Source organism: Tachypleus tridentatus, chromosome 6 (assembly GCF_004210375.1).
Source record: "Tachypleus tridentatus isolate NWPU-2018 chromosome 6, ASM421037v1, whole genome shotgun sequence".
NCBI classification, from domain to species: domain Eukaryota; kingdom Metazoa; phylum Arthropoda; class Merostomata; order Xiphosura; family Limulidae; genus Tachypleus; species Tachypleus tridentatus.
The window spans coordinates 85,992,192-86,011,732 of NC_134830.1; the positions used below are offsets into that span (position 1 = coordinate 85,992,192).

The following is a 19,541-nucleotide window of genomic DNA, read 5'->3' on the forward strand; positions in this document are numbered from 1 at the left end:
AAAAGGTTTTCTAATTTCATCTTATTACAGAATTCTCAGTACATATATACACAATCGTGTTAAAATTCAATCTTTATATATATTCTCTGCATGAAAAAAAGGCAAATTAAATATGCAAATGACAGTTCATGCCAATGAAGATGATATTGTAGCAATTGCTGCCAGTGATTCAGCAGGGGTAAAATCACATCACTTAACCATTTCACAACAGGTGGGTCTAAACTGCATGTCAGTTTTTTGCATTATTTTCAAAAGTTAACTAAATCATGTTTTGTTTAAGTTATGCTAATTAGTGCAGCATGAAATCATAGCTGACAATCCACATCTTAGTAGTATATAAGTTTTAAGTTCTCAATTTCATGAAGCAACATTTCACAAAAATCTGAATTTCTCGTGTGAAAAATGAGATATTTTCTCTAAGCATCTTCTCTTTTCTGTTTTATTCACCACCCCTCCAATGATTGTGAAATTTAATGTAAATTAAAATCACCATTGCCCAGACAAACAATGCTTTTCAGAACCTCAATTTTGTTTGGTTATAGAATCATCAAATAGAAAATCAGACCCCTCTTGCCATAGCCACCTATCATATCCTCTCTTTCAAATTTGTTCACAGTTCTCTCTTACATATAATTCTATATTATGTATAACCAATTTAAATCCAAAATTTTCATCTATCAAATGACATGTTCCACTGTTTTCTGAACAGAATTATCAATTTCTCAGTTAGTACGAGCTTGGTTCCCACAAGAATAACAACTAGCTTGGATGAATTTGTAAAGGATTTTGTCACATAATTTGAAAGCCAGAAAAACTGTGATAGTTAGGGTAAATTGCTGGTTTTTTTGCATGTTATTATTCTATGTTCTTTGGTGCATTACTACCATTAGTATAAAAAAAATGGAGGGTTAAGTGCTATCTGCAGCAAAAAAGATAGTAGTGTGCACTTTATTTCCACATTTTCATGTTTGTTCTTCATTTATTATTATAAAAGTAACTAAAATGTAAGATTAAGGGTCTCTTTAGGGTAGTTAAGGTAAAAAATATTATAACATTACAAAAATGTTTCACACATCACACATACAAGTAGTTCATGGATAATGTAATTTGACAGAGAAACATGAGCTCCACCTTCCCCAAGTGATTTCCAACTTATAATGGCATAAACAGCAGTAGTTAGTTGTTCATATGACAATCACAGAACAATAAAACAATAAAATGTAATTATAAATAGATGTATACCATTACCATTTTAAATTAGGATAAATAAATGTAGTTTCATGTTACAATATGAAGTCATTCTAGAAAGAAAAAATTGGTAATATAGATTTCTTTCTGTTATTGTTGTCTTTCTTTGGTGGTTATGAGGTGAGTCAAACTGATTGACTCCATACAGAATAGATAGGATAACAGATAAAATATAAAGTTTTATTGAAAACAAACATTTGAAATATATTTAAGTAGGTTTTAGATACTACATATATGACATACGAGAATTTGGGGGCAATGAATATTTTATTTAATCATAACATGAAAATCACTTCATACTCAGACTAATATTTTCCCAACTAATTCTTTAGTAAAAATACTTTTTAAAAATTCTGATTTTTTTGTGTACAAAAGATTTATAATGTTAACTAAACTCTACCAAATGTTGTGAAGATACCTTTACTGCATTAACAATTTTAAAAAAATGTTTGACTTGTGCAAATGCTCATACACTCATGCATTAAGTATTGCAAAAGTTAAGATGGTAAATACATTTTACAGTGCATAGCCATTTATATTTTTCTATAATTTTATAAATAAAATTAATTTTTTCAGAATACACTTTTTTAATACATAAAATTCATATTAATACATCTTACAAATTTTTAATTAAAATTTGAAGTGTAAGGTATGTGTATCATAACAGTTGCCACTGAATATAAATTACTGTTCATAACTCACATTTTTTTATACTACACAAAATTGAACATATCTTTCACATCATTAAAGAAGCTTACCATTTTTGCATTAAAACTGGGAGTTGTTGTTTAGCAATAGTTTTAAATTTCAAAACAAATACTTCCAACATCCTCATCAGAAGATCACGACCCTGGAAGATGTTTCAAAATTATGTTATTATATTGTGTAAAAACATATCACAATTTTTTGTTTTGTAAATTCTGCATTGTTTCAAGTTTAAAAGAAATAGTATTGACCTATTATGTTTTTCATGAGGTACTGTTATACTGAACTATGCACTTGTTAAGCCAGGATTATTCTTCTAGTTTAACAGAAACTATTAAATACATAATTGATATCAATCATTATGAACCATATAACTACATATTTTAGTGTCATCTGGATGACTGACAATAGCATAGAATGAATAGGTTTTTTAAAGATATCAAGGCCACTTGAAACAATGCTGAGTTAGTGCTTTAGTATTACAATAAAATTTACGATTTATGAATTAGTTTAAAGTCTGAGCATAATATAAATTTAAAAAGGTAAAATTCTATAAAATTATTCAAAATTTTACATACAGAAATTAAAACAAAGTAGATTTAGCTGAAACTTTTAATTAGTTGAAAAAAGGCTTAATTAAAAAGAAAAGAAAAGAGAGAACTTTAATAAATTGTTTCTCCAATTTTGAAACTTGTATCATATTTCAAAACAAGTCTGTGACTCGTATACCAATCACAAAAAGAATCCTTATGAAAGTCAGGTGCATAACAGTCAGCCAGTAGCAACAACCAGCATTGACCAATTACAATTCTCCTATGTGTAATTGTCTTAAAGCTTACATTTCTCTGGTAAAATTCATCATTTGCTTTCATGCAGCTGATAAAATTATAATTATCTTAGAAAAGTTAGCACCTGATCTACAATGATACCAAAGAAATGTGATTACATACATAACATAGTTTAAGTTTTATAAATTGTGAAAGAGTGTTGGAAACATTCAAATACCAACTTCTTAAAATGTTATCACGAATGTATCAAATTAAACACATACATATATATCAAAGCAGGGAAATTGCCAGCACTGTGGTGGGGTGTATTTTTCTAAAAAAAATGTAGACTTTTTCTTCTACATGTATAAAGTGAGTTATTTACATCCAAGTAAAGTGCTTTTTCAGAAACTAAGAAAATAGTGGATCTTTTAGATATTTTAAGTTATTGGAAGAGCCTTTTAACACACACATACAATGTCCCTACAGACAACACATGCAACTCTCTTAAACTCATAATTTTTTGAAAAATGGTTAAATGTGTGATAATGTTGGAATTTTATTTCTTGTGTGCAAATTTTCTAAAGAACTAAGTCACAAACACTTTAATTTCTTTACATAAAAAACAAGTGATTAAATAATAACAGTCACATTTTCATCAGAAAAAAAAAATTAAATATCTCGTTCAGACAATTCTCTCATATATATACCAACGAAAATACATACAAAATACTCTTACATTTCCATTTTCAGACTTTTTACAGATGCATTCAACTAAGTTCAGAAGAAGCTTGCAGGACATAGTCTGGATACTTGTTGTTAGGGAATCATCATGGACATTTTTAGAGAACACATTTACAGCAATGGCCAACTCCTTCATTGGTAAATGTTGTCGTACATGGTGAACAAGATCTGCTAAAGTACTATATGCTAAAGACCTGTTAATCAAAAGAAGAAGCATAAGCAATTAACTGTTCCAGAAGTCTTATAAACATACAAATATACTTTAAATGCTACATACTGAAAACACATATTTATACTCCTGTAAATCTTATTTTGAGAAGTTACATACTGATATCAAACACTGCACTTTTTCAAATATAACAGAGAACTGCAACCTGTTCAAGGAAGGAGCCTTCATGCTTTAGCAATGAAAAATTACAATCATGAAAATGACAAAATAAATTAAAGTATGTTCAGTAACATGCAAACTTCATTTTTTATGAATGTTAAAGTCAAGATTTTGAGTAAAAATATTTATGTTTAACATTTAACAAAGTTTGTTAGAACATTCTCTCAAATTTATTTCAATGGAACTTAACTGAAAAACATCTTCAAAACCAAACCCACTTAAGGTGCTGATTTTCTCCCAAACTTATGAATCACTTAATGGTTAAAACCTGTGCTTATTATTTAATAAATTTTCAATATATATGTAAATATATAAACACACATACCAAGAGAATTAAAAAAAATTACATGCAATACTTATAGCAATAACTTTATTCTATATTATTAAGGAAAGTAACTAAATTTTGTAATTAAAAATACTGATCACAGCAAAAATATTAATAAGAAGTGCTCAGAAATAAACACTTTTATTTTCTGCATGGTAATTACATTAAAATATAACATGTGAACAAAAAATAGTATGGGGAATGTTAAAAACCAGACATCAATTCTTATCATATTCCTTGCTAAGTATAAGGCAGTACATTCATCATTCCATAAGTTTGATCATACTAGCTTAGTAAGATGTGAGATGAAAATATAAATTCAATTGTATTCAGTTGTTGCACAAACAATAGTTGTCCAGATGTACTTTTCACATAAGCCATACTAATGAAACTAATGTAGTAGAAGGGCTAAACCAAGTCTAAGTGTGTGGTGAGATGGAATGGATTGTCTATCAAAGCTCTCAATTGCAGTCCTTACACAAAAACAAATAATAAATCTAGTATTGTGATCTTCCAAGAGAGGATATTCGACCTGCAAATTAATATTAACCTATTTAGAGATTCATATGTTGGGTGTAATATTCTTTCATACACAGTACAAGGGGAGGGAGTGCAATTTCATTTTGTAAAATGCTATCTAGACTCAAATTGCTTGAAATTTGTGTATACATTTTCTTTTTAAATGTAGTTTTTGCATAATAAATATATAAAAGCATATACAGAAAAACTGTTATGATTTGTACATTCAATTAAGCTACACTGTTCAGAGCACTTTTCATTAAAACTTGCCTTAGTGATTCATGAGCTGTCCAGCCAGTACCAATCAATGTATTTTCATCAAATAACTTTTCTATGCAGCTCACAAATTCTGTCAAAAAATGGTTTATAATCATAATACTTTTCTTTAAAGGTAATGACATCAGTGAGACTATATAAAACAAGTATGTAAAATTCATCCATAAATGTCAAGAAATATTTACTGGTACAAAATTGAGGAAAAACAAAACAAAACAAAGAAAATTGTGCATTTCACAAATATTCCATTAATTAACAACCATGGTTTCATGTGTAAAGGCATCACCACCTACAAACTGAAAAAGTTTGTAAACACATTTATATTTAACCACAGAACAAGAAGTAATCTTGACATTCACCTTGAGACGAGTAGAGAGGATTTTAAGTATATTTTGAGAAAAAAGACACCATTATACATACTGCAAGACATTCAAAATTTCAGAATCTTTCTGTATTCCATAGTTTTTGATACAGGCTTACCACTGTGCCCTTATCACCTGAAGACTATGAAAATGAATTAAAACAATAAAACAAACTGCTGCCAACAGTGGTTATACAATGACGTTCACTGGCACATTGTTGTTTAAAAAATTAAAAACCATAAACTTAAAATCAATATACTCACTGATGCACCAAACAACATCAATAACAAAAATTGTTACAAATAAGGTACATAGGAAAACCTTTTCCCAAAATATATTATACAGTGAACAAAGAAACCTACAAAACAACCTTCTGCTCTACAGAAAATCTTGGGAAAACATTGTACAATAAAAAAGACAAAATTAAAAAGTATAGCAACGATGGTGTTTACTAATTAACCTGTCAATACTGCAATAGCATATATGTAGATTAAACAGGATGTACCACATAAATGAGAATTAACAGACATTCTAGAAGCTGGAAATTAAGGAAAATGGATTCAACCTTTGCATCCCATATTACTGAAACTAAACACCAATTTCATCCAGTAAAAAACTATAAAAATTTATACATCTGTGAAAACAACAACAACAAACAAATTAGATAGCCTGTAAATATTAGAATTAAATAAAGTCCAAAATCAAATCCAGAAAATGTTCTGAATGGCCAACCAAACTTAAACTCCTCTGCACTTCTCACTCTACTTGTCTGAAAGTAAATGTCAAAGTTATTTCAGGTTTTTGGTTAAACATATAATAACGTTTGCAAACCATGTCATTCTGTACTTAATGCCTTAACTGGTAAAATGATAGTCATTAATAAATGAATTATTTGTGAAAAGTACAACTGTCTTTGTTTCTCTTCCCTCAATTTTATAATTAAGGTATTTCGTCAAGTACAAGCAATTTCAACTGTCCATTACATAAAACATTCACTATGTTCCACTTTGATGTTTAAAATAAAGTTTAAAACATAACATCTCTTTAAAAAAGTAAATTTTGTCAGTAATTATTTTTTATCTCCATTTTAACTAGTAAATTTCATTAAGTGTGTATGCATATACACTGTGCAAGAAAAAAGTATTAAAGATTATGTGTTATCATACAAACTGAAATTACAAAACATTCTACCAGAAACATAAGTTTTCCCAACTCACTATTTCGAAGTTCTGTAGCTAAAATGTGTCGTGCAGCAATAAGAAGTTCTTTCCTAAGATGTGCTACTTCATGAGGACACATAGTTAGTAACCCAAGCAAACCCTGTGCTAATTCTCCAGCATGAGCATTTACAATATCCTGAAAGGTAGGTCAAACCATTTTGTATAATAATATCAGAAAATGATGAGTAAAAACTTAACTTATCATACAAAAGAAACCCTTATATAGATATTTAACATGCAATATTTTACATGATATTAATTTGGCAATAAGGAAGAAAATAAATAAATACGTAACTTATAATTTTAAATTAAATAAACCAGCTACAATTAATACTTGTGATCACAGTTAAAAAATTAAATACTTTTCAGTTATAAATTTTTGTCTTTTGTTTTCAAAACAAATTTGAAAATCTGAACTGAATTCTCCATGCCTGGTTTTCCAAAATCTATTATGTGAAAAAGACTTAAAAGTGGTCTTCAATATTATCTAATAAAACAATTACTCGACTGGTGATTAAATATCTTCTCTTTATAAATTTGATTTCTTTGATGTAAAATTAGAAACCTTGTTAAAAACAAACAAAACATAAAACATGGAATCTGTTTAATGGAGTTTAAAGGAAACTATCTTCATCACATTCTTCTGTGAGCACTCAGTGGCATATTTAAGTACGGACTAGAGGAGGGGGTCAGCCTCAGAGCCCACTGATAATTTTATTCTATGTAAAATTACATGGGATGTAGGGCCCACACCACCTTAAACTTGTCACTTGAATATTCCTTGCAATGTGTATTTTATAAACAATGATATAATTTTATCTTTTAATATGTAAAATCTACGGTAAATTTTAATTTTAATTTCACAATGTTACTGTATCTTAAAAAAGTATCTTAACTTTTTTCACTTAAAATACAACTGCATTTTTCCAGAATTCTAAGTGATACATGAAACTTCACTTGACAAATTGAATGAAGAAAAGTTGATTTATCTGTTATTTTACTATAACATTTTCTGTCCTAAGATTCTGTATTACTTATGACAGTACATGACAACATCAAGATTTCAAAAAGGCTATATGGTGTTCCCAAGGAAACCATCAACAAAATGGAACTACACAGACTGAGTACACTATATTAAAATGTTGTTGCTATAGTCCATGTTGCCACATGTAGGCATGTTTTACCTAATGACTGTTCCTCTTTGAAATAGTCCTGCAACATAATTTCAATTGTAAAATGCTTTGTCATAATGTTATGTCCAAAGTATGCTTCTCTTCCCTGTTTGGTTTCCATAAGTTATTTAGTGTATGAGAACAACAGTTTCTCAGCTCTCTTTTCATAAGTCTGAAGTCATAAAAATCCAATAACATTACTGGAATGTGTTTGAATGGAATATCATGAATACCCATTGAATTCATTCTTCACCTGCATATAGTATGTAATGGTTGGAAAAGTATACTTTGGAAGCAAAATCTTTTTATATGTGGCTTGAGTTGCTTTACAAGGTAGATATCTTTCTTCACTGTGTTGCATACTGTCACCTGAGGCACTTCAATGGCTTTTAGCAATGGCCTTCTTGTTTACGGATTCTCACATTTCAAGATGTTGCACTTTACTTACCACAGCTGTGGCATGATAATATTAAAATGTAGTTATGATACATTACATTTCATTTTGAATTAATAAAGGGTGTGGTTGTGAATGATGTGCTTATTCAAATATTCAAAATTATTTTAATATAACATACTCAGTGCACAATATAACTGAATAGTTCAGATTTAAATGATTTTAAATCAACTTTTACAAACTCTGTCATTGCCACAGTTAACATTTTCTTACACTGAAAATGAATTTACCTCCCTTCACTTAGGGCCATCTAGATCCTAGTCTGCCTCATAAGCACTGCTGAAAGTTTGTACTAAAAGTACACCAGTCTTTTATATCTTTCCATTTACACTATTTTCCTTTTGAGCATGTAGTGATCATGTAATAATTCTCCACCAATCACATTTCACCATCTTTACTGATGCAGCCAGCTTCTTTAACTATTCTGGAACAAACCTCATTTTCAAGAATTGGCAGTTACACATCAGATACACCTGTACATCAGCATGGCAGAAGGGTGAGCAATGAGTTAGAGGACATAAGTAATCATAGGTAATATATTTTCAGTGCAAATAAATGTTAACTTCTGAAATGGTCTTGCCTTCTCACCCAGAGCTAGAATCCCACACTGTATAGGTGGAGGGGGCCAGTGAAGACACTTATGCAACCAAGGAAGCATAGAGAGATCGTCCTGGAAGTACTGGTGTGCAAAATCATTAAAGAAAGACACATTTGAGGAGTATAGCACTACTTCTAGAAAAGGTATGATATTTGCCTAGTGATCAAAATTGAAACATCACTACAGGCAAAACTGAATTAAATTAAAGACAACTGGCTCATATAAGTATGTGCCAAGTGCAACATCATAGTAAAACAAGTGCTGTCTATCCAAGCAGAAAACATCCATTGGAAGCACCTTGCAGAAGAAATTGTATGATCAACAAGTGCAGTCCATAACAACCACCAGGGGAAGTACCTTTGATATACAAAACATGACAAGAAAAAAATGTCTACAGATAAAAGAATGATAATGTGGATTGTTTGAACCCTTTTCATTGTCAACATACACATGATATTCTATCCACAAGAGTAGCACCAAATGTACTGATAGTTATAATGAGGTACCTGTGAAACACAAAATGACTAAGTGTGATTGTAAGTGTACAGACATACTTGAGTTGTAATACAATCATAGATGTAGACCCAGGTAGCATACAAGCAGTAATTAGAGAATATTTTGCCTACTAAAGATTCCACAATGCTTGAAGAATCATAACTGGAAGCAAACAGTATCTTAAAACTGAAGAGACAGCAAAATGATGTAAATAAATTTTTAGGAGTGGACTTAGATTCATCTACATACCAACCTGCAAGATAACATCAAATAGTACTGAGATCAGGATATCAAAGACACTGCTAAGTGGAAAATTTGACAAGATATAATGCAATATTTACTTTTATGGGGTTTGGGAACATCACATTAAACATGAAAGGTCAATTGCACAGGCCAGTTAAAGCAAGATCTGAGGTATGGTATAAAGAAACTTTTCTGAGGTTTCCTCAAAGATTCAGCACAGGTTAAATAACAAATAGCTCTGTCTGGATATAGAAAAACAGATTACACAATAGTTACTTTAGTTCTTGGCTAAACACAAGTACGAAGAAGAGATTAGAGGACAGTCAGATCCTACAAAAACAGGTTACACAAAGCAACAAAGGCAAAGCTATCATAACACCACATGCTTCTTGCAAGTCATCAAAGTATACATATTGTATTGGATAGATACAAGAGTGAACAAGTCTCCGAAAGTGTAAACTGTGGAATAACTGGGTAATTGTAAGACAGAACCCCATTGCATTTCAAACAATGTCTAGACATGTGAAGTTATGGAATATGACACATTAGGCCGTGTTCCTTGATCATGGGGTGTGTGTGCACGTGTGTGTCAAGACATAGCAAAAAACAGCAATAGAACCACAGCTGTCAGTATGAAAAAAAAAGAAAAAAGAAATTTAGCATTGTATAAAAAGATAGTTGCAAGGTTATAATAGAATCATTCCTCCAAGAGAAAGTTTATATAATAAAGTAATTTTAGGAAAGCTGGCCAAAGTGAAGAGTAACATACAAATTAATTCAGTAGAGTGGAAGATGGCTATTCACCACTTAAAAAAACATCAATCATCAGATAACTGAGATATTCACACAGCCACTGAAAACTAAGAGGTGGAGAGCTCACTCTGCAGAAATAGGCCAATAATCTCAAGAAAGAGAGTCTATCAGAAAAAAAAAGCAGCACATCAAAGGCTGAAAATGATGAGTACCATCTAATTCTTTACATAAGCTACAACTGTAGAACTGTTCGTGTGAATTAACACAGAAGATTAGTATACAAGAAACTTAAAACTTAAGCATGCTAACAAGCCCAAAATTTTAACATGTTGAAGTTAAATGTTGCTTCCAGTAAAGTCAAAAAAGTTTTGAAACAAAGGTACATAATTTCTAAAAGTACAGATGTAACACAGTAACATAAATCTATTTCAACAAATAGGGTTAGTACAACTACACTAATCCTGTGATTGAAGCATTTTCTTGCTACATAAAATTTGTGTATTTTGTACTTGAATGAACCAGATAAACAAATAATATGACTTTTGGAACTGCCAATAAATTACATCTTATAAAAATGTTTAATGTTTCAAATGCCAAGAAGCATTATTATTATTATTCATAAACTTAATTTGGTCAAACATACCTGATAAATCTTCACAATATAAGCAAGAAATGACAGGGTTTTGATCTGTGCTGCCATAAAATCTACTATTACTTCTTTCAAAGCCATACTATTCCTAGAAAAGTGAAGTGACGATCAATTAACACAAGCATTCAGGGTTACATTTTTTCCCCTTTACTCACTATTTTGATTAGAAATAACCAAAAATAATAAAGGGCGATTCAATTTCACTCACAATCAAATTTAATATATCTTTCAATTTCATAACAAACATAGCTAAAGAAATCATAAACATATTTGGCATTAGTTTAAAAAAAAGTTAAATTCTTTCCATGTCTTTACAAGACACACAGAACCAATGCTTTCATACTCTGGTTTCAAATGGCATAAATGGATGAGAATATAAATCCGTTCCCCATGAATGAGATGTTAAGAGCTGGTACCAATCATACAGCTTGGTACGTCAGAACAGATGGAGGTAAAGTGTCTTGCTCAAGGACACAACAGCATGATACTGGCTAGCCTTAAACTCACAAGTTATGAAGCCACACTGACCCATACTCACAGTAGTCTCTAACCTTTGCAATAAAATTAATATTTATACTGTGCAGTAACAAATTGTAAACTTCAAAAATTTTTAAGTATTTGAAATGAAATACAATAATAAGTAAGAATTGCACAAATCATGTTTAGAAGATTATGTTTTAACAAGATCTCCTCTTTCAACGATCAAACATTGTCACAATTCTATAAAATCAGGTAATAATGTTGTAGCTGTATATGATACAATAAGTGATTACATAAGTTATGTGATAGTTACAGAGTAATAATAATAATAATACAGTAACTACTATAACAATAATTACCTGAGGTCAGGTGGTGGTTGCAAAGTGATTGTTACCATAATTAATGGAATGAATTCTGCTACTTCCTGATGAACATTTTGTTTGTACAGCTGATACATAAGAACAACAATGATTGGTAACTCTGCCAAGACTTTCAAGGACAACACAGCTTTGGGAATTATGTTATACTGAAAATGACAAGAAAAGTAATTCACTGCTTTCTTCTTACATATTCAACTGTGATTACTATAAACTTTTTATCACTTAATCAACAGTATCTGAGAATTAATTTACACAAATCACTTTAACATTTTTTTGAGAAACTCAAACATAAATCCTTTATGCATTTTCCAGAATTTTATGTGATTCTGTAAATACAGTCACTGAAGCTCACTTAAACTTTGTAGGATCATCAGCTGTCCCTAATTTTCAGCTATAGACCAAAGGGAAGGCAATCAGCTGTTAGCACATGTTTCCTGAAGTAGCTACTCTCAAACAAATGGTGGGATTAAATGTTACTCTTTTATTGCATCTACAATTGTAAGTATCTGGTATCTATCCCAACACCCTTAAATAACCACTCTTGTGTGATGATCAATAATTCACACTTATGGATTTTTTGTTTCAAAAAATTATAACAATCATGTGGTCAAATAATAATTCTTTGATGACAGATTATCACTAGCTAAACTCACAATGAAATAATTCCTTGTATATACCATAAAAATAAGGCTTTTCTCCTAGTCAAACATTATCTAAGAAATTTATTTTGATTGAATACTTCCTCACATAATTTTAACTTCATAAGCCAATTACTCATTGTCATCTAATCCTATAAAAGTAGATAAAGTTCACTTTGTCAGTCTAAAGAAAAAGTCATTATGATAATGTCTGAACTGCCTTGAAGAGGAAACCACTAAGACCTGAAAATGTTATTTATGAGATACACCTTGTGTGTGAGGTTAGGCTATCCAAGTAATTACTTTTTTCACATGGTATTAATTTCATTGTTATGAACCTTAAAGTATTAGCTTTAAGCTGAAAATGACATAAGTGTGTAATACCCATGTGAATACACAAATGTGTCTATACATCTGTCATTATCAACAAGCATGGACCACTTTTTAGAAAGACGAGGAATAATATTCTACACATACTACATTATACGTTTGTTGTATCAGATCTACAAAGACTTCAAACAAGTACAAAGAGGTCATTTGTTCAGTCAAATTGACTAAGCCTATGTTGAGAGTTAACAGTTAGGGATTTGTTTGTAACCTCTTTGTAACCTTGAATCTGATCAGTTAGTTGATCACCACATGAAATTTTAGATTTGTGACAATTTTCTTAACAGAAACTTTAATAGACTTCTTTGTCTGGCCCCCATAATAATGCTTCTTTTATTTATTTTTTAACTTCTATTATGATCACTAATGCTAACCCATTTAACAATACTTTTAGCACACTTGATGTGTGCTGTTCCCTTATATTGTTGTAGTTCTATTTTCTTTTTGGTTACTCTAATTTGATTTTGGTACCTGTGACATTCATTGACTCTTGAAAAATGCATAAGTGAAAATGTCTGGTTGAATAAATTAACATTTACCTAAAGTCATTTATTATCTTTAATTAATTAATATAATATAAATATATAACACTAAGATCACCCAATGAGCTGTCAACATATCTGAACAGTTCTGTGGTTTAATTTCCACACTGTCAGTGTATAATTAGCATCCAGCACATGTCTAAAGTTATCTACTTGTTATGCAAGGAGCTTTTTCTTGGGACACCAAAGAGGGTAATTTTGTCTAATCAGAGATAGTCTTTCTCAGGTCAAATTCGAGTTCCATAAATATGGTGTCACAAGCTCCAAGAAAATAAAACCAATATTATCTTTTTTTTCCTACCAGTCCCAGAAAAGAACAATAATGACAATGATCCAGGCATACAGAAAAAGACGTATGATTGTGACCACTCTAAAATTGTTTAGACTCAATAGTTCATGATTAAATCGATATGTTGCCAAACCTTTTGCTCTATTACAGACCAGTGTATGTTTAGTACAATTTTTCAGTATTGCAGTGCAAAGTAGTACTCAGTATCTCAGTCATATAATTTTTATGTAAAATAATACTGATGATTACTGCCAGTGCAATGTTAAACACACCAGTAGTAAGTTTGTTTATGCCTAGTTTTGCTCTTGTATTAATTCACAAAATAAAGTTTCTGAAGATAAAACTTCGTCTTTTATATATTTGTATGGTTGCTTTGATAACAGATACCCCAAAGTTATTATTCTTAAATTCAGCTTTATTATACTATTATAGTACCTCTATTAATCAACAGCTTCTGTATGCCTACTAACACAAGTTGGTGCTTTAGTAAGCAAGGAAATTCAATAACCCATACCTGTGTTAAGTTTTTATAAAAAGCCAGACAAATTATAGTACTTTTGTGGCATTCTGGTTTACTGTTTGAATTATTATTTTTAAGTAAAAGTATACCCATTCTTAGTCCAGCAATGAGAAAAAATTAAGTTAATGTAATAATTTAAATTATTTCATGGATTTTAAAAAGGTTAATTGTGTTGCACTCTTTGTTTATTTATATTGCCACCATTGTTGAGCATTCCAATCATGCTAAGAGCCATTCAACAACAACATATGGTAAATTTAAATAATAAAAATGTAACTTGCATCACATTTTGAAATGTGATTAAGTTCTAACAATTTAGTGTAGAACATTCATGTTGCAAAATAAATTTTATTATTTGTGCCTGTTTTCTTGTTATTCCAAAAGGAAATGTTGAGCTTTGCCTGCATGCACAGCTCTTCAAATAGGTGACATGCAAATGCTTAAAAACCACATTTCACAATATATACAAGATGTTTTGAAATGTGCACTTAAAAACTACACAAGTCATTTTTTGGAGAACTAATGTAGAGTAGAAAAAGAAATCTTAGCAAAGTATGCTAAGAGTAAGTTACTAAGACCAAAAAGGCCTATAAACAACAGTAAGAGATACGTTTCTTGTTTTTATACATATTTTTATTGACTGGTATACATTTGTTAACAACAATAATAAAATGTAAAAGTTAAAAAACTTACTAGAATAGATAAGAAAACTTAAATGAAATGAAATCAAACACAAATACTTCACTGCAAGTACACATGCAAGTTGCTCCTGCGATATGTAATTTGATACTTTGTTCAACGTATCTTCAGCTATGCTATCACTAGGTGATTTATTGCTTTGTTAAACTAGCCTAGTAATTAGATATGGTTTAACTTAAGCTACAGTTAGTGTTATGGTATGGAACATAAGAGATAATGTATAAAACTTACAAAAGAAGTAACTTTTGATACCTTTACTTAGGAGATTCTAGAGATTATACAAATAAAATATGAAAGCTGGAAGATGAAAAAAAAAGTTATTCTTAACACAAATATTACCCTCAGACTAGACAGAGTCTGAGGCACAGTGGCTCTATAAAATTCATAAACAAATCTTTACTAAAAATAATTAATTAAAAATTCTTATTTCTCTGTGTGTGTTCAACATTTGCAATACTTGTTACGAGCTATCAAAATTCATGAAGATACCAAGTAAATTCCAAATTATCTTACACATTGATATGTATAGTTTCACAGAAATTAAAGTTAGTGCAAGGCATTGCTAATGTGCACATACGATCAAAGACTGTTTAACTTCATTTTATGTTAATACATGCAGCTGCCAGAAAGGACAAATATTATCACAAAGCATATATTAGAAGCATTTTAGTGTTACAAAATGTTAACTGTAAATGAATATCCTTTTTGATCTGGTTTCTGGTGAAAATCTTTAACTTAAAGAATTGGTGAAAGTAATTCAAAATACCAAACATTTATTTTAATCTCACCATAACATTGTTCTTAATTTATTTTACGGTACTTGTAAAATTACGGTTTTACACTAAATACAAAACCTATAAAGAAAACTAAATCTTAGAGAACCTATATGATTTCTTAATTTAAAAAAACAAAGAAAAAAAGTTAAAATACTTACAGACACTATACTACCATCTGGATTCTTCTTCTCTGTCTGTATATTAGTAGTAGTAAATGTTTCTGAAAGCAATCTTTCAATGTTTACATCAGACAAGTCTTTCTCTCTCTGTTGCTGCTTTGGTTCAAATATCTTGTTCAAGTGATTTGGTAGGTCTTTGTAGATATTTTTGACAAACTGAAAAAACTGCTGAATCTGAAAAATACAGAATTATAAAGTTGTTTTTCTTTTCTATATGTTATTTTAAGAAACAGAGACAAAACTGAACTAGCTTATACCTAATTTTTACAACTATACATTTTTTTTCCATACTTAGCAAATCTTTATATAAAAGAACATTATATAACTTTTCTGATCATTTAACTTTATTTCAGTTTAGAAATTTAACACTAATTTTAAAACAAAGAAGGACAAAAAGATTTGTATGTACTTTATTTTGTAGGTTTTCTGTTACATTAAATCAATTTCACAATATATTCTTTATCAACACTGCAAACATAAAGACACTTATCTCAAACATACTGCTTACCTTTCACATCTAAAAACAAGATATATATATATATATATATATATATATATATACAGTAGTAATGTATTATTTTATAATTTTTTTGCAACTAAGTTCTTCTGTGTTACAAATCCTCCAGTTTTTATTAGTACGAAATGAATATTTTTGGGTATGGAAATGGAAAACTGCTGCATATTTATGAAATTACTTTTCCCTATACTTTAATTTAATCATTTCAAAACAACCAAAATTAAAAAAAGTTGAAGTGTACTGAACACATCTTTTTTGTTTTTTTCTTTTAACAGCTTGTTTATCATTTTATTTATTAAAACTTCTAGAAGATTCATAATTAAAAAAAATAAGTATATGGATAAGTATATGAATGTAACACTTTACTACTTATTTTCTAGCTTTTCTTGATAAAATAAAACTCCAAATTGGAGCACATGTAGTAAGTTGTAACAATATATAAAAAAATATTAATACTAAAATGAAAATGACTTTTTTAATGTATACACTTTTCTGCTACAGAATAATAACTACTCCAACAATATCATTAGCTAAGTTTAGTTTTCATTTCTTACCATTGATTGTCTAACAATTATTTTTTGCTAAATTTCCAGCATAGTAATATGCATTTCAACACTAAATGTTTATTAATTCAAACTTTCATTTTCTTCAACCTTCAGTCTTTGGTCATGGCAAAAAAATATTCAACATATAAGCAACAATTAAAAACTATAAAGTTAACAATCATAAACATGTTACATATATGTTGAATTGTAAAGAACTTTCAACAGAGAATAAGTCAGTTTTATCAAACTAACCTCTGGGTTAAATTGTGGTCGGAAATGTTTATGTAACTCCAAAATTATCCTCAAGCATACCAATACATTCTCCTCATTTTCAATCTGAAAGAAATCACATCCATTAACAAAAAAAATTTAAGAAATATTAAGTAAATAAATAACTTAATTTGGTTCCTGAAACCACAAATGGAGGAAATTTACTTGCCTTGAAATTAAACCATACTATCAATATTGATACAAGTTTACAACTTGAGAAGCAGAAGTACCAAATTCTGTTAATATAGAATTGTTTTCAGACTATCAACCATTAACTTTATTGTATATGCAGTTGCTGCTTCTCCACTGATCCATTTCTGGTGACAACAAATGCATTTTGGTAAATTTACCAATCAATTTTTGAAAGGTTCACAGATTTTAAAGACCTTGGTTGGTTGTTTCTTTATACAGATAAAAATATCACTCAGTGATAAGGTGTGCATGTACCTTTTCAAATTTGTGAAGTTATACTTTTCCTATACTCACAAGATTAACTATTTTTGTTCAGTACTGTTCTCCAGATGCAAACTTTCTCTTTACACATACCACAAACCTTGCACCTTATTAGAATTACTATATTCAAACATATCTCTCATGCAAATCATCATGCTTCATTCCATGATTGGTAAATGATATGAGCACTGGAGAAATAAAAGTAGGTACCTACTGGAAATACATTTTCAGTATAGGAAATTTATAACTTTCCATTTTTTTTTTTTTTGCAATATTAGCTAGAATCCTACCCTGAGAAAGAGAAAGAATAGGTGCAAGGAAATGAAAGAAGTACACCCCAAAATGACCAAAGAATTCCCTTAACAAGAGCTATAGATTCAAAGATAGAAGAGGGTAACCACACAACTTCTGAGCCAGATACGTTTTTTTGTCCATGTGTATGTTGGATAATGCACAAGGGGAGATACTGTGAGGTGTAGAGTGGCTAAGGCATGGTGGACCATACTCAATAAGTCAACTACATCCTAAACCTACTGGTGAGGTTCTGACATTAATGCAAAAATAGAATGAATATTATACCATCTTCACCTCAAATTCAAAAATCAGGCATAAATTCACACTGATTTTTAGATATGTCACAAATACCCTTACTAATATATCTGTATAGGAATTGACACCTGGTGTCAAAAGGATGTCTACTGCATTGAATCAACTCCCCCAACCATGACACATGTCAGCATGAGAATGATGGATAACTGAGGACAACACAGGTATCAATCCCACATGCTACTGCTGTGACCAAAGACGTAGATGGAGCAACAGCGGAGGAAGATAAGCAGCCTGAACCTGTGCAAGTACTTATGTTGATTGGTTCACTCTAATCCCAGACTTTTGCACAGGAAACTGATTTTGATGAAAATGCAAAGTAGGGTCTCTCAATCAAAGGGGTTAACTACAACTGTGACAACTCAACTCCAGTGCTTATGTAAAGTGTATCAGGAGGTCATGCCAACCAGTAAAGTGACAGCTCAAGACAAGTGTTTGTGTAAAAGGAAGAGGAAGGTCATGTCATCCTGTAAGGCAGTGATTCTTAACCTTTTTTATCGTCTTACCCCCTGAGACTCTCCAGGGTATTACCGTGACCCCTATAATAATTTTTGCAATGGTGAACTTTGTGTAAAGATAGAATAAAACAAAACTATATAAAGATCCTAATTTATTGAAAATGTTACAAATAAATGACCTTGAGAAATGCTACAAGTGCTCAATAAATGCAAAATTCATGGAATTAATGATCATACAAAACCTACTTATTCACTCAATGTAAGGGTTGATATAATATATATATATATATAATGAGAAAATATACTAAATACGATGGAAACTTTGATATTTAAATTTTAAGTTTGATGTATTAATATTATATAGTTAAAAAATTTAAGCAATTCACAACGCTGTAATATATGAAAATTTTTACTCAAAATTATACAGGTGGTTGCGCAACAAGCATCTCGATGCAGTTCAACTGCCACACTTCAGAGTGTTTCTCATTGATGAGCAGTTACAGGCACTTGCCACAAAAACTACAAACTGCTCTGTAATTTCCCCAATAATTCCCAAACCTTCCATAACCCCCCGAGAAACCTCAAATGACCCCCAGGTTAAGAACCACTTCTGTAAGGTAATGACTCAATTTCCATGGTTGTGCAAATAGTATTGTGAGGTCACATCAATCAGGAAGGTGATGGCTCAATTCCTGTGAGTGTGCAAATGTTAGCAGAGACCATATCATCTAGGAAGGTAATAGCTCAATTCAGTGGTTGTGTAAATAGTCTCAGGAGGCCCAAAACCAGCAAAGCAATGGCTCATCTCCTCTGGAGATAATGTAGCACCTACACCAATAGAATACTGCCACCTACTTTCAAATAAATAGTTCCAACCTTGTCCT

General features: G+C 30.4%; 1 protein-coding gene across 1 annotated transcript in view; it reads right to left on the reverse strand.

The window, feature by feature from the left end:
• The window catches only part of LOC143252952 (transformation/transcription domain-associated protein-like), a 258,974-nt gene that overhangs the window by 187,622 nt on the left and 51,811 nt on the right, over window positions 1-19,541 (reverse strand). Inside the window, 8 exon segments of the mRNA XM_076505896.1 lie at window positions 2,007-2,098; window positions 3,460-3,658; window positions 4,967-5,045; window positions 6,552-6,690; window positions 10,913-11,006; window positions 11,758-11,924; window positions 15,788-15,982; window positions 17,123-17,206. Of these exon segments, the coding sequence (XP_076362011.1) occupies window positions 2,007-2,098; window positions 3,460-3,658; window positions 4,967-5,045; window positions 6,552-6,690; window positions 10,913-11,006; window positions 11,758-11,924; window positions 15,788-15,982; window positions 17,123-17,206 (1,049 nt within the window).